Source organism: Castor canadensis, chromosome 11 (assembly GCF_047511655.1).
Source record: "Castor canadensis chromosome 11, mCasCan1.hap1v2, whole genome shotgun sequence".
Lineage (NCBI taxonomy): Eukaryota > Metazoa > Chordata > Mammalia > Rodentia > Castoridae > Castor > Castor canadensis.
Genome location: NC_133396.1, coordinates 96,556,313 through 96,582,587, shown reverse-complemented (window position 1 = coordinate 96,582,587; position 26,275 = coordinate 96,556,313). Strand labels below are relative to the sequence as shown.

The following is a 26,275-nucleotide window of genomic DNA, read 5'->3' as shown; positions in this document are numbered from 1 at the left end:
ATTGAGTGCAGTGTGAGCAAATATCAGTATGTCTAGACAATGAGTGTAGGGTAGGCAGGCCTCATCACCAGAGACTGGAGGGACAGGGTCCGGGATCCTGCAGGACTTGGGACTCAAACATGGTCTTTGAAGGAGGGAGGGTAAGAAAATAAACATAAGTTCTTCTTGTGAAGCTAGTGAAACCTCCCATGATAACACTCTCTTTTCAAACAGCAAAATTATACTGAGTACCTTCTGTCTCCCCAGATTTGTTCTACACAGGAAGGGAGGCTAGGTGCCTACCCTTAACTAGTTCGCAACCTTGGCAGAGAAGCCAGTAGAGCGCAATGTGGAGTAGATGAGAGACCTCTACAACCACAGGGTGGACACATGGCACATTTCATCTACACTTCAAGCCATGTGAGAGGTGGAAACTGTAGCTCATAAAACTAGCCATGAGCCTTTAATTATTCATTACTAAAGGACTTGTCACAGGGGTCTTTACGTAACAAGACCCCTGAGACTCTGAAGATGTAAGAATTGGCGTAAAACTCATTTTCCATGCTTTCCCATAGCCATGGAGTTAAGAGTGGTACAGATGTGACATATGTCTGCTAAAGAAGCAAAAAGGATGGGTGTCACTGGAACATGAAAGTGCGTATCTATGGATGTATGTGTGAATGAGGTGGGCCAATGAAGGGCCTGAAAAGTGTCTGCTCACTCAGTAAGTACTTGCTGAATGTGTGATGTGGGACAGTTAGAGGGGTTTTAAATTTTTTTTTAATTAAGGGGAAACATTTAACAAAATCTGTGAGCCTTATGTCTCTGATATTAATGTTTCAATCACTTGTTGAACAAAACTTTATTCTGTAGCTATCACAGTGATTTATCACAGATTATATCATACTAGTTCAATGCATCACATACAGTATGGCTTTCTCTGTATAAAGATGTATCGGCCTAAGTTAGACCCTAAGATTGAACGTTAGCCTTCTGCTCCAGAGTTCACCCCCTCCCCCATGAAAATCTCCAGGCCTCATCTGTTGAATATTGGCTTAAGCAGGGAGGTGGGCAAGTGGGGGAGGTTCAGTAAGAGGTTTTGAAAATGAGGGTAAATGAAAACATTACTAATGAATATACATGCGACTCTTCTGTAGGTATCGGTAGGGGATTCAAGCAGTATTTTGTGGGACACTTAGTTTGCTTTAGACCTTTAGTGTAGAAGTGTTTGAGAGGGAATGAGAAACTCACACAGGCAAGCTGGGAGAAGGCCGCATGGAGCTTGAGCCTCTCTTACCATAGGGGTGCATGTGATCTCCAGGCATCTGGGGTGGGGTGAGGCCTTGTCGGAAGGGATCAGAGCTGTAGACACTCTGTTCGATGGCCAGGAGCTGCTGTGGGGTGGGCAGAGCCGTGTAGGGGTTCATGATCCCTTCCATCCCAGCACTCCCACCACTGTTTGCCTGAGCTGTGGGACAAAGAAGGAGACAGGTCATTCTCAATTTGCAGCCCAGCAGCCCACACCAGACTTCACATCCTTCACTACCAGGTGCCCACTGTTCCTCTACCACATGGACCTCTACTGGGCTGCTGAAGTATCTTCTCGGCATGGTAGCCTACTACCTCCAGAGCAAGTGATCCAAGACAGCCCAAAGCAGAAACCACCATGTCTTTTGTGACCCAGTCTTGGAAGGCACACTCTCAGTCAGACATATTCATTGCTGGAGGTGAATATGAAAGGGCATGAGTACTAGATGGTGAGATCATGGAAGGCCATCGTGGAGGCTGGTGACAGCAAGTTGTGTGATCTTGGCTAGGTAATTTTACTTTCCTTGACCCTAGTTTCCTTATTCATGAAATGAAAGGGGATGAGGTGACATCAGGCATTCCCAGCCTATGCTACCAAATGCTATCACCTTGGAGGATAAAGATGGGGCGGGGACTTAAAAGTTAGACTTTGAAAGCATCCTTGAACTATCTCATGTAAACAAAGGGTTTGAAAACTGTACACAGGGTTGGTAACCATTGGGATGGAGGAATCTAAAGATCCTTCCAGTGATAACCCACTGTAAGCCCATTGGTCAAGTAGAAATCAATCACAATATTGGACTGGCAGACCTCAAGGGACTGATATGAGGATTACAAGAGATTACCAGTGCTTTGGAACTACAACTTGATGTACTTTGTGCAGAAGTTCATGAGAGTCAGTTGCTGCCTCCATATCCTTGCTATGAATATGGCTCTACTAACTTCTAGAGACTCTACTTCCCGTCAGTCTCACTTTCTTAATTCTACCCTAGGAGCTGCCTTGAAAATCCTTTAAACAAAACCCAAAATATTATGAGTTAGTGTTCTCACAATGCCTTGGTGCATTCGTCAAGTTTGTTGGCCTGTAATGGAGTCAACTAACATACCTCTTATCTATGACCTTCTTTGAAAAATACAGTGCCCCATGACACAGAGCTAGCAAGTATTACTACTCAGTGCTAGGGATGCATGGTCTGAGACACAAGGAAATGGAAAAATTGGTTCCAAGGAAACAGAGCTGACAGTAGAATTCAAGTCTCCTGACCAGCTTGCTGTTCACCCTTTCCAGCACTTATGCCTTTATATCTTTTCGTCTGTTAGTATCTGTCTTATTGTAAAAATATGATTGATTTAAGAGGGTAAGAAGTTAGGGGAACTCTTGGTTGTAAGAGTCAAATTCTGGATTTAGCCTAGTCTGGGATTAAAGCACAATTTTGTGTCAATGCAAAGATAAGAGGCTCTGAAGAGGGGCCTGAGAACCAGCATTGCATTGCATTGCCTTGATAGCTTTTTTTTTAATAGTTTGTTGAAAACAGAACCTCAGGGACCTTCTTTATGATCAGAATCTAAGGTACAGACCATCAAATGAATTCTTGTGGATGGCTGAGCTGGGGCACATCTCTTTAAGAATGATCTTATTCTACTATAAGGCTTCTTCATGTTTCCTCTTTGAGTTTCCTTGAATATTTCCATAACCTGCCCCTTGCCAGTATTCTCCCAGTCCTCACACCACTCCTATTTTAAAAATGAAGTGTATATCCAGGTAAGGGTGAGTTAGGCAGCTCAGCCTCATGGACACAGATCAAAAAGACAGATTCTAATCTCACCTCCTTCCCATATTGATCTAGGATCACATTCCAAATTGTAGAGACTTTACTCATGTGTGAAATGGGGGTAATAACTTCTGCTCACCTCAGGGAATGGTTGTTGTAAGATCAAGTCAGCATATTGTGAAATACGGAAGCGTGTAACAAAGGAGGGAATTATCATTTTAGTAGCATTATTCTACATTACTTTGGAAAGGAGTGCTATGGTTTGGATCTTAAATGTTCTTTAAAGGCCCATATGTTAAAGGTTTGGTGGCCAGCCTGTAGTACTATTGGGAGGAAATTAGGTTATTGGAGGCATGTCCCTGAAAGGGCTGTTGGGACCCTGGCTTCTTTTTGCTTCTTCTCTTTTTTTTTTTTGCTTCCTAGCTGCCATGAGATGAACAGTTTTCTTCCACCACATGCTTCAATCCTGTTCTGCCTCACCATAGGCCCAAAAGCAAAATGGCCAAGCAACTATTGGCTTGGACCTGAAACCTCTTGAAACTATGAGCTAAAATAAGTTTCTCCTTCTTTTAAGTTGATTATCTCAGGTAGTTTGTCACAGTGATAGAAAGCTAACACAAAGAATAAGCCAGTGGTGTTTTCTATTAAATGGATTCACTTGGAAGGAGAGGGACTAGGGGAGATGGGATGCCTTTGACTCTGTACACAGTCCTGACACATTCTGTTGACACTGGCAGGATCCAGGTAAGGAGCCTTTACAGAAGGGTATCACCTCCAATCAGCAGTTCTAGATGTGTAGCTCAGTGCCCTCAACACTTTCACAAGTTCCTCATGGCTCAGTCCTTACCTAAAGGTCTTATCTATCAAGTAGGTAAGGATGGGGCTTCACTGAGTGCGATATGTCACTCAAAGATCTGGGCAGTTGAAGGGCCCTGGTAGGAGAGGCCTGGACTCCAGCAGGCACTAGCTAGGAAGAGCTGGCACCTTACCAGAACTCAGCCTCTGAGTGTTCTGCTGGTCTTGCTGCTGCTGCTGCTGCCGCCTGGCCAGCTTCTTCATCTGGTGAGGACAGGACCACAGGATTAGTCAGAACCCTGAGGTAGGGTCTCATAGTAAGGGGGAATGGGAAGAGCCACCTCTGCCCTCTGGTGATAGGGTTGTTTGTAAAGCAAAGAGAGCATTTCCACAGCTTTTACTCAGTCAAGGAGCTCCATCTAAGGAGCACTACCTCAAGTCAGATGCATCATAGTGAGGGCTCTTTTACTTTGCAGCAGTGGGAAGACAGCCAGTGGGGAAGAAAAATGCAGCTTCTCTTTGTGGGCACAGGGAATTATTCTCAGTAAGCACCATCTGCTGTTTCTGTGAGCCAGTTTCATGTGAGGTAACGTACAAGTGTGGGCTTCATAGCCCAGGCTAAGCAAGAGCAGCAGATGAGGAACTTGGGATGAGCCAAGAGGCTGTCCTCTACTCCCCAACTGCTGGCCTTTGTGTTTGAGACATCTACAGGGAGATCCATGCCTCTGGATTAGAAGCTTATCTACCAAAGCAACATTTGATCCCAATGTTTCTCAAACTGTGTTCTGTGGAATATTAGGGTTTCATGAGGTGCTAATATACACTTTTAGAGTGTGTGTGTATGTGTGTAGGAAATACTATATTTTAAAACTTATTTATTTACTGCAAGATTTCTCAGAGCTTTAAATGTGCCCCTCTGCTTAATGAATTCATAGGTACAGAGCCTCTCAAACTTCCTCCACCATGGAGTCTTCTGATGGAATAAAACATTAATAGCCCCATTCTGAGAGTTCAGTTACAAAAATGCTACCTTGATGAGTCACGATCAGTTAGGGAGAGAATAAGTTATCACCCACTGAAGACCAGGATCCTAGAGAAACAGGCCACATGTATTTTTAGAGATAGGGAGATAAATGAGAAAAAGCTTTACAACTAAGCCCCGATGGGGGCACTCTGACTTTGATGGGATCCCAAAGACACTGTGATGGTTTGGGCCTGTGTTAGTGAGGTGTGGACACTGGAAGAGGGAAGTGAAAGTATCTGCTCCACCACTATGAATAGACTAGTCATATGCATGTTTTTTGAGTTTCTCTTTGAAATTTTAAAGGAAACTTATATATAGAGTAAATAAATATAAACTAAGGAAAACATACAAATAATATAGTATTAATCCAGGCAAGGTAACCTATCATCCTGTACTTGGAAAGTTGAGTTAGGAAGATTGTAAGTTCAAGGCCAGCCTGGTCTATACAGCAACACTGTCTTAAAGTCAAAAGATCAAAAAAAAGAAAAAGGAATATGACGAGATGGCTGGCCAGATTCATCTGTCATGGCCACAAAGAAAATAAAATCAATTTCAATAAAACTAATGCCTTGTCTTGCCCCACGTTCAGGGCTGCTGTGACTGAAATGATTATTGATACCAGAACTGTTTAACCAAGACAACTACTTTGTCCAGTGAGTTTAGGTAAGAAAGCCTGGCAGCAAGTGCAATGCCCTATTGCTGTTGTTTGAAAAAACCAGTGACATAAAGACAGACAAAGGTAACAAGCAGATTACCTTAGCTCTCTGGTTCTGGAACCACACCTGGACAACACGGACACTCAGCCCTGTCTCTGCAGCCAAGGTCTCCCTCACCTTGAAAAAAATTGAACATTATTAATATAAAAACATTGGCATCTCAGGGTAGGAGGCAGAACATTTCTTATGCAGTGCATGGGGAGGCCAACAGGCCACATCTTACATTGAGGCCAGCTAGTGGTTAATGTTCAGCCTAAGCCCAAACACAAGAAGATGCTTTCGTCAGGTATAAAGAGTCAGTACTTCACCAGATAAAGGAACACTCATTAATTTAGATGCAAATTCCCAGGGGATGTTTCTCTTACTATGAAACTAGGCATTCCCGCAGTTTTTAGACTTTAGCAAAGTCTACTGCACTTTAGCCAGAGGTTATAAATGTGTATTAACCTACTTACAGAGAAGTGAAGTGAAAATAACTTTGCCAAAACAAATGGTTCTCTCCTCTTGCCTAAATCCATTGACCTAAATTTGGTGTTTCTCCCTCTAACTCTAAGTGACTTTTGGTGTCTCACTAATATTTTTATTTACTGTTGTTCTGGTTGAGCCCTTCCCAGAAAGAATAAGACATAAAATAAAAAATCTGGAATCTGGCAGAGCCAGGTAAACAACACTGATGTAGGTGCATGCACTGGGCCCAGGCAGAGATAAGAATGACAGGGATCCAGATAATAAAGAGATGTGTTTAAACATCTGCTGACTATCTAAGCACCTGGTGAGGGGCTGGCAAAATGGTTGGAAGGGAAGAGGCAAGGAAGCACAGATTTTCAAAGAGTGGTACTGAGAGACACTGATCTCTCTTGATAAATTCTAGAGGAAATGGGGTAGAGAGACACTCTTAAATAAACATGAGTGGAGCAAATGAAGGCTTTGGGAAATGCTTCACCTTGACCATGCCCCTTGGGCTGAGGCTTAGGAGAAGAGGGATGAATAGCCCGGATTTCCAAGGCACATCCTTCTGCTAAGCCAGCTTCGGCAGGAGTGCACATAGGGCCCCTTTCACCTGCTGAAACCCTATCCACGCTTCGGAGGCCCAGCTCAGAAGCCACCTGCTCCACAAAGCCTTGCAGATTCCCTAGACAGAAGAGACCTTCCCTGAAGCTTTCTGTAGCCCCTTTCTGTCATCACAGCTCTCTCTCTCTCTGGTAGTATAGTTGTGTATGTACATGTCCTCTTCACAGCTGCCCAAGGACAAGCACCCAGCACAATGCTCTACAGAGGCTAGGAGTTCGCCTACAATAAGTAAATTAACAAATAAGGTTATAACTGGTCTCTGCCACACCTACTTTGGGAATATCTCACTTTATACCAGTATCTCTCTTGAAACATAGGGAGCTACAAAGGCAGGGGAAAGAGAGTTCTATACTTGAATCTTTTCCAAGGTCAAAATTGTGTCAGTGTATTATTGATCAACAAATATCTAATCCTCCCTGCTCTTTGGAGAAGTATGGGCTTCACCACTGTGCCCATATGGGGCTAAGGCCCATGACTTGCTTGGGCCTATGGAGCTGAGTGGGTGCAAAGCATGTGATATCCAGTGACAGGGCTTCCTGTTCTGATGTGGTCTCTTGCCTTCTGGCATCTCATAGAACAACACAACCCAGGAGAGCACTGCTCCTTCAGCCTGACCCACAAATGAGAGACAGGTGGAGCAGGCCTAAACCCAGATCCAGCTGGGTCACAGCCAACACACAGCCCAGGAGTAGTGGGGCCACTTAGTAGAGCCACTAAGAGTTTCAGTTATTTCTTTACCACAGTAAAAGCTGACTAACACAGGTAAGGACAGAGTAAAAACAATGTTAAATTTTTAAAAGCTCTATTTCCTTTATTAATTTCAAAAAAGAATGCTTTCTTTTTATTGTGTAAAAGATATTACCTAGTGCTATTGTTTGAATATGAAAGGTCCTACATAGGCTCATGTGCTGAACTCATTGCCCCAGCTGGTGGGGCTATTTTGGGAGGTTCTGGAAACTTTAGGAGGTAGGGCTTAGCTAGTAGGTCCACTGTGGGTATGACTTTGAGAACTGAGTCCTATCCCAGGCTCCTGTCCATCTCTCTTTCCCTGTCCCTGTCTCTCTTTCTCTCCCTCCCACCCTCCCTCCTCTACCTCTTGCTCTCTCACCCTGCTTCCTGTCTCCCATGAGGTGAAGAAACTCCTCCATCACACACTCTCACCTCCATGATGCTTTGTCTCACAAGTGGCCCAGAATCAAGGAGCTAAGTGACCATGGACTGAACCCTTTAACTGTGAGCTAAAATAAACCCTTCCTCCTTTTAACTTGTTCATACTAGGTATTTTGTCACTGCAAAAATGCAACAGTAAATAATATACCAGTATAGGCAGGTAGTAAGTAATAGTGAATGCTCAATAAGTGGACATAGTCATTTGTAGCAGGGGCTGATAAGTGCCCCAGTATCCATCTTCTCTTCTCTCTTGTCAATAGTTGAATCCCTAAGTTTTCACAGAGCACGTGGTCACCCAGGTAGACTCATTTTTCAGCTTCCCCTACAGGAAGTGTGGCCATAGGACTAAATTTTGACCCACAGATATAAATGGAAGTGATGCGACCAAATCCTGTGCATATCTTACTTGCACTCTACTTCCTTATTTTCTACTTTGGTGGCTTAGAAAGTGATAACTAGAGCAGCCCCTGGACCCATGTGATGGATGACAGAACTGCCCTGCCAGTCTCAGCTTGCTTGCCTTCAGACATAAGAGAAATATGCACTCCTATCTTGTTAAGCCACTAAATTCTTTAGTACAAATGTTCACAGGAGGCCTACTTCTAATAGCCCCAAATTGGATACAACCCCAGCACCCATCAACAGATGAACATGCAAACAAACCATGGCACATCCGTATAGTTGAACACCATTCAACACCAGAAAGCAATGAACTGCTCCATGGATGGGTCCCCAAATTACCACACCAAGGGGAACAAGAGTAAATATTGCAAGCCACTATATTTTTATATTCTTTGTTACAGCATCTTGGTCTATATAACAACTGATACCTATTATTGTTGTTGTTGTTATTCCCATTGTTCTTGGACCAGAGCCCTTTGGAGTTGGTATGCACACATGAAGACATGCGATGCTTCTATTACTTCTCCTTTCACAGCTTAACAGTCCCTGGAGTCTCAAGAGGGTTGTGTTTGCCTGCACAGATTCTATCTGATATGCCTTCCCCCTGTCTTGGACCCCCAACTGCTCACTGAAGTCTCAGAGCTCATATGCACAGAGGAGTTGTTCCCTCCTCCTTTTCTTCCCTTCTCCCCTCTTATACCTTTCTGCAAGGCTTAGAAGAGACTTCAAATGAGGCCTTGAATGCTCTCCTCTGCTGAGTTGTCAAGATGGTTCTGGGACGTTTGGGGCGCTTGTGGTCCTTGCCATCCTCAGTGGCTCCTTTCCCTGCCCCATGGGCTGACTTGCAAAGACTTTCTTCATCATCACTTTTGCCTAAAAGAAGCAGAAAACAATGTTATAAGTCCCTGAAAGGTACTTCCTAGAGCTATATGTTATTCCTTAACAAGACACTCAGGTGCCACATTCTCAGGTCGGCTATATGCGTGAGTGCAATAACCTGTGTAACATCTAAAGCAGAGGCAGGAATCAGAAAGTCCACCGTTACACCTCAGGGCTTTGTCACAGTGTGCTGTCCTGGTCCATACTTACCAGCTAGGTGGCTTTGAGCAAGTTAATTAGCGCTCTATGACTCAGTTCCTTGAGGGGCAGAATTCTGATCTAAGAGAGTCTGCTTCAGGGGGCTGTTGTGAGGGTGAAATGAGCTTGTCCCAGTCAGGCACTCAGAACGCTGCTCAGCATACAATACGTGCTCGGTAAGTGTTGGTTATTTCTATGATTTCTTAGATGTGATTTTTCAAGACTAGACCTGGAGGAGTCATGCATAACTTCCTAGATACTGTGTCAGAAAGTCTAGCCACTGCCAGGAAGTAGAAAATATGACTGTCAAAAGGCCATCTAGGACCAGCATTAGATTACCTATAGGTAAAAATGACTAAGAGTGATCAGGTAACACCAACAATTCATCAAAGTTGCTTGTCTATAAAATAAGTAACTCCCTACTAAAGTAATCATAAAACTATGAATTTCTTCAATTCTGTGAGCAGTGAACCATATAGGGGTAACTTTGAAGGGAAATAATGCCTCGAGCATCCACCACATTCTTTCCTCAGCTACCTCTTCCGTCCACAGACTTCACAGTCCTGAGATGGTGCTGCCAAGGTCTGGGAAATGCCCTTGTGAGAGAGATTTTATGCTATTTTGAGTATTAAGAATCATCAACAGTTCATCTACATAAACCTACAGAGAATCTCCTCTGTCTCACAGAGTTCCAGTACAAACCTTTGCCCCAAGGGCTTGCCCCTGCTTTAGTCCCTCTGGACACTTCAAGAAAGTGCTGTCATTTGCTGGAAAATGGATGGAACTGGAGATCATCATGGTAAGTGAAATAAACCAGTCCCACAAAGACAAGTACTGAATATTTTCTCTTATTTGTGGAAGTTGGGGGTGGGGGAGCCAAAAAAAGAAAGACCATGAAAGTAAAAGAGGGTAGGGGGTTATTGGGGAGGGGAAAGGGGGAGGAGGAATAATAAAGAGCAATGGAGGAGTGATTATGATCAAAGTACACTTTATGCATGTATAGAAATAGCACAATGAAACACCTTACTTTAAACAGTATTAAAAAAGAAAGAAAGCCCAGAGGAGGAACCCACTATGTGTGAGCTAAACATCCTTTTCCTTCATTCCCACCCTCTGGAGGATACACATTTGCATTTGCTCTTTTAGTTTGTATTTTAACTGAATTCTAATTTTTAGCTCTACAAGATCTAAAAGACTTATTTTATCTGAAAGAGCAGTGGCTTTTACTTTCTATGAACTTCTTAAACACACAGCTTGAACATGAACAATTGAATTCAATTGTGAATTCCCTGACTTGAGAGGACACCACCCTTTCAACGTAATGGAAAAAGGAGTGAGGTAGGCAGGCACTTCTGCCCTTGCTATAAGTATGGCTCTATGTTAATTATGTCATGTCCCTGTCCATTTCCTCTTCTGCATAATGGTGACAATACTATCTATGTAGCCCAAGTCCAAGGAGCAGTGTGGCTATGTGCAAACCAGCTAACATAATCCAGGCATATAAGCAGTGCTTAATAGATGATGTAGAAAGGTTGTCTTTTCCTTCCATCTCGCCCCTCCTCAACAGTACAAATAAAAGTCTGACAGATTAAAGGGCATTAGTGCCAGAGTCCTCACAAGGAGGGTGGCTTCCTGGGCACCCTCAGTTTTGAGGCTGGTCTTTCCCAAGGGAGATTCGGCAAGCAGATCTAGTCACACTTATGTGAAGGGGTTTAAAGATCTTCCTAGAAGGATGTTTGCAGAATAGCAAGGTGGAGACAAACACTGAAGAACGAAAGGCTCAGGGAAATAAGAAGACTCCGAAAAGGACAAAAGGCTAAAAAAGAAAAGAAGGGCACTGATTTGCCCTTCACCTACTCTGGATAACAGAGCCGTCCTGCCTGTCTCAGTTTGCTTACCTTTGGATATGGCATTAAGCCAGTGAATTTTTCAATATAAATATTCACAGAAAGCCTACTTGTAACAGCCCCAAATTGGGTACAACCCCAGTCCCCATCAATAAGTGAATAGGCAAACAAAACATGGCACATCCATATAGTTGAACACCATTCAACACCAGAAAGGAATGAACTACTCTGTGGATGAGTCCCCAGATCAACACACCAGAGACTTCCCAATCCCCATCATCAATAAGGCCAATGAATCTCTTTGGTGGGGTGGAACGGATGCTCCTCTATACTACTGATCCTTCAGTGACATTTCTGAGAGAATCATTTGCACGGCAGGAGAATTAAAGGGGCCAGGGTTGCAGGCAAGCCCTAAAAGTGACATCTTCAGCATAAAACGTGTTTTAAAATGAAACTGTATTATCTTCAGAAACTTCATGCCTTATAAAATAAAATGGTATTTGCCTATGTCTTATGGAATAAATCTGATTCTTCTATTGCCATTCCTTATGTAGTCTGATGTAAATGTATATTGATAAGATGGATAATGTAACTAATGAAAATGTAAAATCTAAAATAATGTATGTTGACACCATCTAGGAAAGTAATGTGACATAGTGTTTTCAAACATGGGCTTTGGACTCAAATACACACATTTGAATTCTAGCTCTGATGGTTATTGTGTATGACTTTAAACACATTCTCAGAACTTTATCTTCTTACTAGGAAAACTAACAGTGTTGTTGGAATTAGATGAGGTGATAAGAGGGAAGGCTTTAGCACTGCTTATAATGTGACAGGGGTTCCATAAATCATCATCACCATCATCATCATTTCAACATAAAAGGCATACTCTTGATCTTAGATGCATGTCCTCAGTTAGTAGTAGTCTCATACTGATTGGAAATCTGAGTTAAGTCTTTGCACTACCAGAGTTCATCTCCTTCTCTTTGCAGACATACCCCTAGCCAACAGAGAGTCAGCTTTGTGGAATGTGAGTATGTGAGTGCTTGCGACATGGGAGAGAGGGAGAGGGGTTGGGGTTGGTTCCAGAGAAGGTGAATTGTTGAAATTTATTCAGAAGCAAGATGGCTGAGGGCCTTGAGACCCTCCTACTGCTGTCACTGCATTCAGCCTTGCTGCTACCCCATCATGTACCTTCAGGGAGAAGGGGAAGAGAACGGTCTCCTAGGTGAGTTCTTGGTGCACATTTTTGGAGGATGTGGACACCCCTACATGTGGCTGCTCATTCCTTCTGTCCACACTCCTATAAGAAGACAAAGAGGAGAACATATGTGTGTCCAGGAGGAAAAGGAGGGGGAAGGGAAAAGTGAGAACCAGTAGTAGTGGTTTGTCTCTGGAGTGTTTCTATTGTTTGTGTGGAGCATTTTCTACCTGATTCCTCCTTTCTGCTGGTTGATACCTTCCCTCCCTCCCTTTTCTCTCTTCAGGTCACCATTTTGCCTTCCAAGAAGCACTTTATTCTCTAGAACAGGAGTCTCTAATCTTTCTCTGTAAAATCCCAGAAAACTAATCTTTTAGTCTTTGTAGGCCCCATGGTCTCTATCATACCTCTTTATCTCTGCCATCATAACCAGAGGGTAGCCACAAGCAATATGATTGGACATAGATGTGTTCCAATACAACTGCATTTCTAAAGTAGGCACTAAGCCAGATTTGGCCTCAATTTCACAGTGTGCTGACCCTCTGGACCTCCTGTTATCCTCTCTGGACCTTCTATAATCCATCCTGTGTCCCATTCTTTTGAGCTCTGACTCCAGGGCCTGAAAGTGCTGCTCATTTAATACAATGTGGAGTTGATAGCTAGCATGATTTGATGTGTTCCGTCCCATAGTCAATAACATACATACATTTAACAGGAAATGCCTCTACCTGAATAGTCACCAGTGTGGACTTTCAGGTATCTTGGCACATCTGGATAAGAGAGATTCTGGATATGGAAGGAAAGAGAAGCATTTTGGCACCTCTCAAAGTGCAGATGGATGCCAACAGGAGCTGACCATCGCTCCAACTACTGTACAAAATACTAGGGGCATAATGGTGCTCTCTGACTTTCTTGGGGAATTTCCAAGTTACTCCTGGGATGTTCACTGAGGATCCTGTCTTCTCCTTCAGTAAAGCAGACCTGCAGTATTTGGATCCCAACTTCTCCAAGTAAATGTGCAGTGTCTGAAATAAACGCTTATTAATTTGTGCAAGGGAAAGGAAAAGTCTAAAAGAACCAGGAATTTAGCCCAGAGCCAGGAGGAACACTAGGGAGCAGAAGATGAAGGAAAACCTTCAAACAGCAGAGTACTGGAGCCAAGGAAGGGGTGGCCCCCTCTCCCTTGCCAGAGACTCCCACACCCAGATGCAGGCTGGAGCGATCCCTCATAATTTAAGCTGACACCCCTCAGCAGAGATGAAAGGAACACCACTGCACTCGCTGTTCTCCAACAACAAATGTCAGCATCCCTGGAGGCCATTTAGACACAAGCACAGCATAAATCTGACTCCTAGTGGGGAAGCCCAGAGATTAAGTCTCCACGCACAGCCTACCAGAGTAAAATGAACTGGCTTGGCACAGTTGGAGCATGTTTCTCAGGGCCTTTCTTTCCCCTTACTTGTCAAAAAAAAAAAAGAGTCTGGATTGGCTCAGGGCTGTTGCTCCCCCATTGCTGTTCCTCCCACTCATTTATGACATAAGCAATTGCAGATGAAAGAACCAGCCATGTTTTATGGCCAAGAGACAGAGCTTCACTACCTGTGGGGCCTCGTAGATTCATTTCAGGTTGTTGGAAAAATCCCAGTGGCCCATAAACAGGGCATGAGATATCTGAACTTGGCCCAGGAGGTAAGGTTGAGGGAGGGGAACAAGAAACCCCTGTGCTAAAGGAGGGAGAGGCAGGAATGGGCCTCAGATGCTTTCCTAGTGATGAGCCTCATAAATGTCTTCCAGGCTGGGGGAGTAGAGGAAGGGTCTGGGGTTTGTTGTAGATGGAAGGAGGGGGAAAAGAAATAAGGGAGGAATTTATGAAGACAGGATATATAGGAAGATATTTCAATCACTGCCCTGCAGTACAGGACTGGAATTTCAGTCTTTCTGAAAACAGTGGTAGTTATCTCTGGATATGATGAACTGAAAGTGGCATTGAAAGTCCAAAAAGCAATAGTACAGGTTTTCAAGAAAACAAAGTCCATACAGCTACTGTTTTTAAAATGACTTACACAGTGTTCTTTGAGGAGATCTGAACTCAGACCAAAAATAATTCCAGTAAAAGTTCTGACTGGGAACTCACTCATTTAATCATCCACTTGATAAGCACTTACTGTGGGCTCATGTGTGAGGCACTGCACAAGAACAAACTGGAATTCAGAGGTGAGGAAGATTCAGCCTCTGTCCAGTATAGGGGGAAGACCCAACACCAAGACTCAGTGAGGGGAAGGCCACACAATGTAAGTGTCACCTGTGTGAAAATGAATGATATGAAAGATGAATAGAGGGTGCCAGGTAGAGAAGGAGAAAGGGAAAGGATGCTAAGAGGACAGATTGTTCAGTGGCCTGAAGACAGGACATAAACCTGGGAAGGGAGGCTCCTTAAGTAAACTCTCCTTGCACAGTCAGCACCAACCTGTAAACAGTGGGGATAAATGAGTATTAGAGTAGTCCCTTGATACTAAGGAACAGAATACTGAGTTGGGGAGTTTATCGGGTAGAAGACAAAAATATAAAAAAGTATATATAGTTAAGTACATATAGCAAATCTGGAAATGAAAATGTGAGCATTTAGAAAAGAGGAATGTTGATTAGCCAAGGAAGTTGATGAATGAATTGCTCACAGGTAAGAGAGGAATGGATTGGAAAAGCCAGACAGGGAGGGAAGCAGGTGTTCACAGAAGGGCTTAACCTGTTCAGAACTGAAGGGAAAGTGGGACAGTGTGTGCAGAGATGGATGGAGGGTGTACATCTGGGGAGGGAAGAATACACGATAGAGAGGCCACCTGGGGCTTATTAGCAAGGTCCAGATGTTCCAAAGATGATGTCATTAGCAATGGTATTGGGGGAGGGGGTTCTGTGGCTGGACCTATATGGGAAAAGCATGAGCCCAAAGTACAGGGCATGGTGAACCAGGGAAAACACAGGCATCAGCCCCTGAATTGCTGTGTTCATGTCAGGGTAACAATGTCTGGCCACATGTCCACTTTGTAACTGGACTGAGGAAGCCTGTTGAGTCCTGGCAGTACATAAGGACCCTAGAAAATTAACCGATACCCATGTCCTAGACACCAGCTCTGTGCCTGGCCCTGGGTCCAGAGCACACATTTCATCTCTTCTCCACTGCAACACAGCATGGAAGGTCTTATCGTCAACTCTCCTCCCAACTAAGAAATAAGTGTAGCCTCAGAGAGGTTCATGAGCCTATCCCAATATACACAGGGTCAAGGTAGCAGGGCTAGGTTTCATGCAAAGCTTGTCTAGTTCTAAGCCCATGCCCAGAGACACCCCTGAAGAAAGGAAGAAAGAAACTTTTTTTAGGGTTTGAACTCAGGACTTTGCATTTGCTAGGCAAGCACTCTATTGCTTGCCTCCAGCTCTTTTTGCTCTGGTTATTTTGGAGATAAGGTCTCGCTTTTTGCCAAGCCAGCATGCACTGTGACCCTACTATTTTACACTTCGCAGTGTAGAGGGGATTACACCATGCACAGCTTTTTTTGTTGAGATGGATTCTCACAAACTTCTTTGTCTGGCCCCATGGTTCTCCATATCTCAGCTTCCCAAATAACTAGGATTACAGGCATGAGCCACTGGCAGCATCTGGTTTGAAAAGAAGCTTTGTAACCCAGCAAATCAGGCATAAGCAAATGACAGTGATCTGTGCATGTCCTGGCCCAAGTGTGGAAAAATCTGAATGCTTTGCCCCCACACACACTTAAAGTTCATTCTTTGGTTTTTGGTTTGTTTTTATTTTGCCAGGCCTGGGGCTTAAACACAGGGTCTCACACTTGGTAGGCAGGCACTCTACCATTTGAACCACTCCACCAGCCCTGAAACTTCATTCTTTATGTCAGAAGAACATGTGGAGGGTTGAAAGTAACTTGGACCACAAAATGGAGGCCTAGGTTCTGTTCCTAATTTTGCTAGTAAGCTGTATCCCTGGGTAAAACTCCTCATACCATGAGACTTAAATTCCTGTGCTTACCTAATACTTGAAATGCATCATTTTACACTTGCATTGTTTCACTCTAAAGTAGGAAATGCTTTGGGGTGGTGGTGATCTCTTGCCCAAGGGCACACAGCTGGGACACTCTTTCTTCTACCATACTCCCTCTCTGCCTGTCTGCCAGACCTCCTGGGCTATTGTGAAAATCTAAGGATACCTGGTGCAAAATGTCAGGTGCTGTGCAACTGCAGGCTTTGTTGCTGTTATTAAGGAGTGAGGAAAGAAAAGGCTTGAAGGGAAGGCTTCCTGGGTAGTGGACACCCACTAGAACTCCTGCTGGAAGAGCCAGTCTTTTCAGTCCAAAAGGGACAGAGGTTATTTTAGTCCCTATTACCTTCTGCCTCCTACCTCTGCCCTTCCCCTCCTGCTTTTCTTCCACCTCCCACTGTACCTGTCCATTCACTGCAATCCCCACAAGGGCAAGTTCACAGTGTCTTAAGCATTTCAAGAGCAGACCAAAGCCAAGCTGCACTTCTAAGTGAGGCCATAGGTAGTGTTCCAAGAAAGACACCTTTGTTCAGGGATGTCCGCTGCAGATGGGGCTTCTCTGCCAGGTGGGGGAGGGGCCAGGCAGGTCAGAGCCAGGGCATCATGCTCAGGCATCCAGGCAGGCCCCACAGGGGAGCTGCATCTCCATTCAAGAGTGCTGGCAGCCAGCCACAGCTGGATGCCTGTCCTGCCTTCTTCAGCTGGCTAGTGCTCATGAAGGGAGATCTTGTACTTGAGAGGTATTTGGAGAAACAGACAGTATTGGCTCTGAATGATGGAATTACTATTGATTTGCCTTTTCACATTTGAGTAGGTGTTCACCTTGCTTCTTTTCCTCCCCACCTCTACACACACACACACACACACACACACACACACACACACTCACTCATTGTTCCATCTTTCTCCTTCCCATCTGATAAAGACATGGCCACATGCAATTCAAACTGATAAGCACAGGAATAAATGCTGAATGTAGTTAGGTGTGGATTTGTCACGTTACAAACTCTGACAGTCCCAATACCAGAGATCGTCTATACCATCAATGTGTTAAAATCAAACATGGATACTATGCTAAATGAAAACCATAACTTGTTCTGTTTTGATTTGGCCAGCCTCTAAGAGGGAGACAGCAAAGCTAACAATTTAATTTAGTTGTCTGACATTCACAGCTCAGTCTAGATATAAGGTCATTAATCCAACTGCCCAATGGTCACTAGATGTGGGTATGATATGCATGACAATGTATTAAGTTTGTATGAAAAAGAGCTGAGTGTATTTGCTTTTATTGAGGAAGTGATTTCAGTGGACCATCTCTCTTTGCAGTAGTCCAATTTTGGTGAACTAATTACCCGTGTTCAGCATGATAAATTATCTGAGAAAATTAAATTGTAGCTAGGCAGGATTAAAAAACAAAGGGTTAATTATCCCTATAAATTATAAATGATCAAGGAAATCTTCTAGGTGGCCAGGAAGTTGGGGTGAGTTGGCTAATACCCAAAATGTTCTCAGGACAGAATTGAGTCCTGTCTGGTCAAATTCACTGTAGACTTAATCCAGAGAGAGGTTTTCTAGATGATCACAGCTGATTAGACTGCTTGAGCCCTTGACCAAGATGCCCTGGTTCTGATCAGGCCCTCTGCTGGTTTGAAAGGGTGAGTAGAGGCCAATACTCAGTCAGACTCTAGTCCACTCCGCAAGCCACTGATGGGCCATCTGAAAAGAACAGGAAATTATTAGCTACCTCATAGCTGGGGCTCAGCTGGGATGATACCTATTTCACTTGAAATACAACCTAACTTCTCTTTCACATTGACATTGATCCCACCAATGGCGTACTGTTTCATCAGTATACATCCAGCTAAATTGCAGTATGGACAGAAGATCACAAAAAAGAAAAGTTCAGGTTTATGATAATTATGGATAAGGAGAGGGCAGAGGAAGATTGAAGAATAGAAAACAGAAACAGGCAGAGAGGGAGGACTACACTGCAGAGCAGATCCGATGGCATGATTTTGCTCCAGCTGGTGTGAACTAGAACATGGGGTCTCCAAAGACAGTTTTCAGGGCCAGGAGGCCCTCAGCCCTGGGTAGCTTAGCTGCCCTTCATAACGGAGATTTCAACAGATACAGTTCTTTATGGGTGAGAACTCAAGAGTAGGTGAGGAAAGCATAAATGTTTTCCCAGGAGAGCTTTCTCTAAATTAAGTATAATGGCAGCAAACTCTATTGCAACTCTTTGGAAAGTATTTATGGTTGTTATCCTTGAGTAAAACTGGGTGTCCCAAGATGATCTTGATTTGATGGAATCATTGGTAATGGCACCATCACAACACTCTGGTCATTAGTTAGCCTTCAGTTTCTACCACTAAACTTTCTTCTTCCCAATCCTGTTATTATTTGTAAAGCACTAAGCTTATTGTTGAAATTGGGGTTTGAGGAAAGATATTGTTACTCTGATCCTAGTACCACTCTAATTATGGTCTAGAACCTAGAGCAGTTGTTGTCAAGTTGAACATGTCTCAGAAGAACCTGGAGGGTCAGTTAAAACAGATTTCTGGCCCAGTCCCCACAACTTCTGATTCAATAGGTCTAGTATGGGATCTGAGACTTTCCAGTTCTAACAATTTCTTGGGAGACCCTGATGCTCCTGGTCCAGGAATCAAACTTCCAGAACTGCTAATCTAGAATATTCCTTTCTCTCCCTTCCCCAATCCAGTTCCTGCATTCATACACAAGGAGGTCTGGGAAGAGCTTCCAAGGAGGCATGAACAATTAAATACCTTCTTCTGTTCTTTTTTTTTTTTTTTCACAGCTCTGGGGAGATAATAATACCTTCTTACTTTCAATCAACTGAGACCTTCATCCCTTTTCAATTATTTCAACCAAATTTTCAAAGATTCCTGCTAGTTTTGATAATTAAGGAAGAATAAAACTATGTTTTAAAATTCCTATTTTCCCCTTTAAAAATTATGGTATGACTGGAGGAAAAGGTGAGGATGGTAAAATATGATGACCCAAGGATGACCTTGGCCTTGGTACACATACCCTTTAAGAACACTACCAAACCCAAGTCCAAAAGGCAGAATACAACATGTTCTTCCTCATTTGTGGAACCTAGACCTAAAATGATGATGATGATGGTGATAGTGATGGAACATGAATGTATATGGGGGACTATCTGGGAAGATGATCAGTGGGAGAGGAGAATGGGAAAAAGGAAAGGATCTGAGGGGTGAGGAGGATGAAAGTATGCTACCTATATACATATGAAGACAGCATAATGAAACCCACCAAACTCTGACAAGAGGAGAGGTAGAAGAGGGGGATGGAAATATAATGTAGGAAGTAAACATGTTCAAAGTACACTCCATGCATATATGAAGTTATCACAATGAAATCCCCTCATATTATTAATTGATGATAATTCAAAAATAAGATAAAATAAATAAAGAACACTACCACACACAGGGGTGGGTTCTCCTCCTCTTTGTCAATGCAATGGACAATGCATGGATCCCCAAGCTGTAGGAGCACAGGGACCCCCGGAAAGGCCTTTACAATTACAATCATCTTCCCTCTACCCTCATGCTCAACTTGCCCACTACCCTCCCTCCTTCACTCCTCTTCATTATCACCTCTTCTAGGGCTGAGGCGAAGTGCTGAGCAGCCCTTCTGTTTGCAGGGCCCAGGTGACTTCAGAGCTATGCTCCTCTCACAAAACATGAATGGCACCAAATGTGCCTGTTCGGTGTCCTAAATCAAATCTTTAAATGAGTCCTTCCTTGGGGTTAGCTGTTTCATCTTCGCTGATGTTGGTGAGAGTTGGAGCAAGAGATTATAGGAAGGTTGGCAAAGGAGACATACCTTGACATTGTGGATATACCTAAGCTTCGGGGGAATGGAGGTGGCTGATAGGCTATAATAGCAGTTTCAGCTTAACCTTGCTATTAGGTAATAATAGCTTCTCTTTCTACCATATGCCTGCTCTATATAACTGATGTGCCCTTTAGAAGTTGTGCATAGATCACGCTTACATCAAGCTGAATTTTATTTTCCCATTTAAGGAATTCTTAGTATTATAGAAACATTATCTTCAGGGACAAATAAATATTTGTCACCATACAGAGGGTTCTCATACTTCTATCGTTCGTGTATTCATCTAAAAATCTTTATTTTGCACAGTGCTTAATATATATCTATGAATGAGAAAGAGTCCCTGCCTCAGAGAACTTACAATGCAGTGGAGGAGATGACTGAGTAGCAGGCCTTCCCAAAAGAGGATGGGAAGTGTTTTCACAAAGTACAAGACTCTGAGGAATACAAGAGAGAGAAGTCTAATGTGGCCATGGGAGATCAGAGCAGGCTTCTGCAAGAAGACCCATTGAAAGCATAGAATAGGTTTAACAAAAATAAACCTGAAATAAGAGAGGAGGAAGCATGAATATTCTAGCATAAGAGAATAGGCAGGAACATGTTAAAGAGGGGTAAAGAAGAGCTGACTAAGAATTGCCTTGTGTTTCCGTTTTCCAAAATATAGCCAACAGAGTGAAGCTGTTAAGCGCAGGCTAGGGGTTTTGGAGTAAAAGAGACATGAGTTCAATGTTGGTTCTTTGGGGGAACAAATTATTTCATTTCTCCAAACCTTAGGTTCCTGTACTGGTCACATAGTAAGCATTAAAGAAATTCAAACATCAATATTCTTAGTCACAACTACAAAATCATAAAGCAATATTATATATCTTATCCAAGAGGATCTTATTAATATGAAAAATAAAGCCAAGCATAGCAGCATATAATGTATTCCCAGCCCTCAGGAGGGTTAGGCAGGAGAATCACAAGTTCAAGGTTAGCCTGGGCTACATAGTGAGACCCTGTCTTTAAAATATAAAATAAGAGACCAAGAGAGAAAGAGACATAACCAAAGGAGCTTCAGAATTTTTTTTTTAAGGAAGGAAGGGAGGGAGGGAGGAGGGGAAGAACAAAACAATAGTCTCAACTAGGGAGATAGTCATACCAGCAGACAATTACAAGGCCCTTTAAAGGAATGCTTTGCTTTAGACTTGCAGCAAACATTTACTGACCCCCACAGAGTTGAAGCTATTGTTTCAGGTTTCAAAAATACAGTAAAGTAGTGGATAAAACAGATGAATCCCCTATTCAAGCAGGGCTTACCTTTCTTTGAAGACATATCCAAAAAATAAATAATGAGCCAAATTGCTGTAGATTCTAATTCAAATTTAAATTGTAATAAGAAGATATTGAAACAGGGTGACTGTGTGGAGAAGTCAATTGATAGTGAAGGATGCTATCTTAGATTGAGTGGTCAGCATTCTCAGGAATGACAAAGTCATTCCTGCTGAGAAAGTGACACTTGAAGGTGATAAGACAAAGCAAGTCAAGTGGTGAGCCCAGGGCAGAATGTCCCAGGCAGAGGAATGCTCCAGGCCCAGTGTGCCCAGCTGCTACACCTGGATTGTCATGGTCCATCAAGAGGAAAAAGGGAGATGAGATAGGAGGCAGGTGCCAGATCATGGTAAGTTAAGCACAGATCATGACAGGGAGTTTTGATTTAATCTAAGTATGGTGAGAAGCCATAGCTAGTCACTGAAAGAGACGGGAATAGAACCCCCAGCCTTTCTTCCTTAAGGCCCTAGTCCAGAGCTTTTGCTTACACTTTGTTCCCTGACTCATATACTCTGGGACACCCAGACACCTGCGTTTTACTCAATTCAGAGGAAGGTTCCAACTTTGATAACTAATATTGATTTTAAAATTTTCTTTCCACTATTTCAGATCTCTTTAGTTTTCTTCCTTTGCTGTTTAATGGGTTATATAAGTTAACTGCCATTCTTTGGCACTCAGATTTATTCCTTGTCTTTCTTTTGTCTTCTCTCTATCACTTGGGAGCCAATCCTTGCAGGCTGTTGTCTCTGTCTGGCTTCAGCCAATGGGAAGCATTTACAAGAAAGTCAGAGGAAAGAGAGAAGCCAAAGTATTTCCTTGATCTCCCTCTGCCCTGGGTGGTGTCTCTGGCAGCTGTTGCATCTTCCCATGGTGCCAACCCACACCTGAAGACCACAAGGTAGCTTTAGCTTCCACCAAATGCCTCCAGTAGTTACCCACCTCCTCACTCTGTCCCTCACCTAAGGGGGGGCATGGGTAGCAGCTTCCCTTTGATGATAATTTGTGTATTGTCTCACCACCCCAATCTGTTTGCATCTCAATAAGCTCCTTAGCTCCTTAGCATAATCAATCCTCTGAAATTAAACACCGTTTTAAACGTTGACAGTTGTTTCTCCTCTCCAGGTGGTCCCCTGGCTGCTTTAGTTTTTCCAGGTCGCAAAGGATTTCACAGGTGTGGCTGTCCCTTCATTTGCCAAGTGAGTATGTCCAGATCTCCATTTCATGAGCCATGCCACAAACTACATCAACTCAAATCACTTGCCTTCCTTTGTTATCATCCTCAGAGCTAGTTCTGTAAGGATTACATAAGAAAAACAAGTGCACAGTGAGGCATGGCTAACATTTACCCCAGGTCCAGAATCCACTGGAAGTTAATACTAGAGCGCAATCAGCAGTCAGCACCATGGCCAGATCCAAGAAGCTAAAGACAAAAGACTAGAGCAAGAACTTCCAAGGAATCTGTTGCAGAGACTGGACAGAAAGTAGACAGTGTGCCATTACTGCTTGTAATGCTTCTCTTCCATTTGTCCCAACAGCTGTACTGCTGGGTCCCATGCAGACCGAGCAGTTAAAAATACATGTTTTTTCACATTCTGTATCAAGTCTAGGAATAAAGTTGAAATGATCTTTGTAGTCTGTCCTGGAATCATATTCATCAAATATAAGCTACCTTCAATTGTAAAACATGTCTTTTTTCCATGGAACACCAAGAAAGAAAAACATGTGTCCAATAAAACTTTGATACAATATTTCCTGATTACATCAACTCTGTCATATCCTAATTTTGGATATGTTAAAAATGGGAAAAAACCAGAATGTCTTAGAATACAAAATAAGGGCAGTGGCTCTAGTTTAGGTACCCAAATCCTGTTAAACCAGACAAGCTGTTTAAAGGATTAGTTTTTCCACATAATCCCAAAACTCAGGGCCTTGGGGAGGACATCCACTGGTAGGAGTTATAGATGGCCCTTCTTCACAAGTTCACAAACACCTCTCTGACTATGTTTATATGATAGCAAAGAAGGCAGCACAAGAGACCTGAAGTGGATGGAAGAAACTAACATGCTCCCATCAGTGGCTAAGACGATGTCTTAGATTCTTTTCAACTTGAACTTTCATGTTTGGCAGTTAAAGGGGAAAATATTAACAAATCTGTTATTTGGCTGTGATTACTAGGTTGACTATTGGTTTTCAATCAGTTATATCCAGTTCCCCAGGGGTATTTAAGGGCTCTTTCTCTAGTTGTTAGAGGATGGAAGCCATAGATGGAAAATGTCAACAGTCTCGCCAAAATACCAACAGTGGTCTTGTTGAGAAATGCTGAGACCATTGTGGATTGAATGTTGTGTCCCCCAAAACCTAATATGTTGAAATCCTAGCCTCCCTGTGACAGTATCAGGAAGTAAGGCTTTTAGGAGGGCAATGATATCAAGTGTGGAGCATCATGAATGGGATTAGTGCACTTATAAAGGGAAACCCAGAGAGCTCATTGGCAGTCTTTCTGTCATATGAGGATAGACGAGAAACTGGCAATCTGCATCCCCAAAGAGGGCCTTACCTGAACTCAACTCTGCTGGCACCCTGATTTTTGACTTTCAGACTATAGAACTATGAGAAATAAATTTGTTGTTTATCAACAATGCAGTCTATGTCCTTTCGTTATAGCAGCCTGAGTGGACTAAGACAGGAACCTTTTACAAAGGTGTTTATGACAATGGACAAAATGAATGAGCTTATGCTATTTCCATAGTGATTGCTTTTCTAATTTGTTAAATGACTTAATGTAAGTAGCTGTAGAGGCTGTCACTTAGGCAATGCTTAACCTTACCCTTCAACTTGCTGCCTAGCAATCTAAGTCTTAATATTCTCAAGTTTCACTTTTCCTGGTACAAGATCAGCCCTATATATGAGGCAGTAACCCCCTGTATGGGCAGAGGTAAGAGGACCCAACAGATTTCCCACTGCCCTGACATATTGCTCACAAATCACCACATGTATACAGTACCGATTTACCCTCCAGCTGCCCCTTAGTGAAGCATGCTGGGAAATGGCATCAGAGAACAAAGGAACTCAGAAAACATCTAGACCCATTTCACATTCATGATACGCCCTTAGATGTGAAAACTGAGTCCCACATCGGTAAAGGACCATAACCAAGATCATATGTAGCCTCAAATGTTGGCTCTGAGACACTTGAATCCAGTGTCTTTTCCTTTCACCAAGGTCTGCCATAGGTGGCAGAAGGAAAAAAATCCTTGGAAATTCAGATCAGATTCAGGTTGGCAAACAGTTGCCAAGGGATGGGCTTTTCTCTGTAACTCTGTGTGCTCAATGCAAAAGGCCAAGCAATAACACGTCTAACAGTTGCTGATGATAATAATTTCTGTAAAGTGAATTATTCTATCTTTTTTGCTCATTAACCTGAGTTTGTAGATGCAATTAGGGGTGTCTTGATGGGTCTTAATCATTTGGTGAGTCCTAAGGGGCACTGCTTTAAACATAAGCAATTACTCTATACACCTGCACATGTAGAAAGTATAGGAGATTTGGCTGGGTGGGTTTTAACTATGGAAAACTTCCTTAAGTCATTGCTTTAAATCATCACCATCATCACCACCACCTTTGATACCAGTTTAATTTCTGATTAACTCCTTTTATATACCCAATTTGCATTTTAGCTGATGTATTCTGCTTAGTTAGTTGGGTCCTCACAAACTTGTGTTAGATACAAAATTACAGTTACTGTTATTATCCCAAAATAATCCTTCCTCCCACACATACTGTAACCAATACAATGAGACACTGCTATGTGTTCAGAATTTTTCTAATTCTAAAGTTCATAATTTGAGAACTCTAGCATTTGAGACATTCTGATACAAGTTTTTCCCAACTTTCTGAAACCTTAATAATCATAAATTCATTATTACTAGAAATTTGCCTTTATCAACTCTGCAAATAGATCAAGTGACTGAAACCAACATGTCTTATGCATCTGACAAAGCATTCTCAATGAGTGCTACTCCACTGATCCTTAGATACATCCAAGGCCAAAGACAATGAACTGGAGGTTGGGGAGTAGGCGCTATGAAACTAGCCTGCCAGGTCCCTAAGGAGTGGGGAAGGATGGGGATACACCTCTATGCTGGAGCAGAAAAGGCCTCAGGGAAGATGTGGAGAAGTTCAGAAAAGCCCTGCCACTTTAGGGAAGATATGAGGCCCCAACACAAGCTCTTCCCACCGGAAGTTCTGGCATCTTGGTTCAAAGACCCAGAGTTCAGCAAAGAGTGGGAGGCATTTTTCCATTCTTTGAAACAAAAAAGCACAAGAAAATGCCATTGCAAGGCTCTACCAGCTTCTCCAAGAGAAAACCAGGTCTCATTGGCTCTCCATACATGCAAAGTGGAGACAACCAAAAGGCTTACAGCCTTCCTCTCAGCAGAGGAAGAAATATTGGAGGTGACACTTTCCACATTTTTTCCCGAGAAGGCTTCTGCCATCATTGCCTGGTTTGCTTTTGGGGGGACAGGCACACAGTTCTGCAAAGACAAGGGATTTCCAAGCCGTAGATGGTTGTTTAAGAACAAAACAAACACAATCCAAAGTAAACTGATGCCCTAGACATACATATCCAAACCAATTCTTGGGAAAGTGCTAAATCAATGTCACATTCCCTTTGGCA

General features: G+C 42.9%; 1 protein-coding gene across 1 annotated transcript in view; it reads right to left on the bottom strand.

Moving 5' to 3' along the window:
* Positions 1 to 26,275, bottom strand: part of Lmx1a (LIM homeobox transcription factor 1 alpha) — a 147,964-nt gene that overhangs the window by 4,332 nt on the left and 117,357 nt on the right. Inside the window, exons 4-7 of the mRNA XM_020175011.2 lie at positions 8,938 to 9,110; positions 5,634 to 5,711; positions 4,049 to 4,118; positions 1,277 to 1,447 (exon numbers count right to left, since the gene is read on the bottom strand). Of these exons, the coding sequence (XP_020030600.1) occupies positions 1,277 to 1,447; positions 4,049 to 4,118; positions 5,634 to 5,711; positions 8,938 to 9,110 (492 nt within the window). The remainder of the gene's footprint in view (positions 1 to 1,276; positions 1,448 to 4,048; positions 4,119 to 5,633; positions 5,712 to 8,937; positions 9,111 to 26,275) is intronic.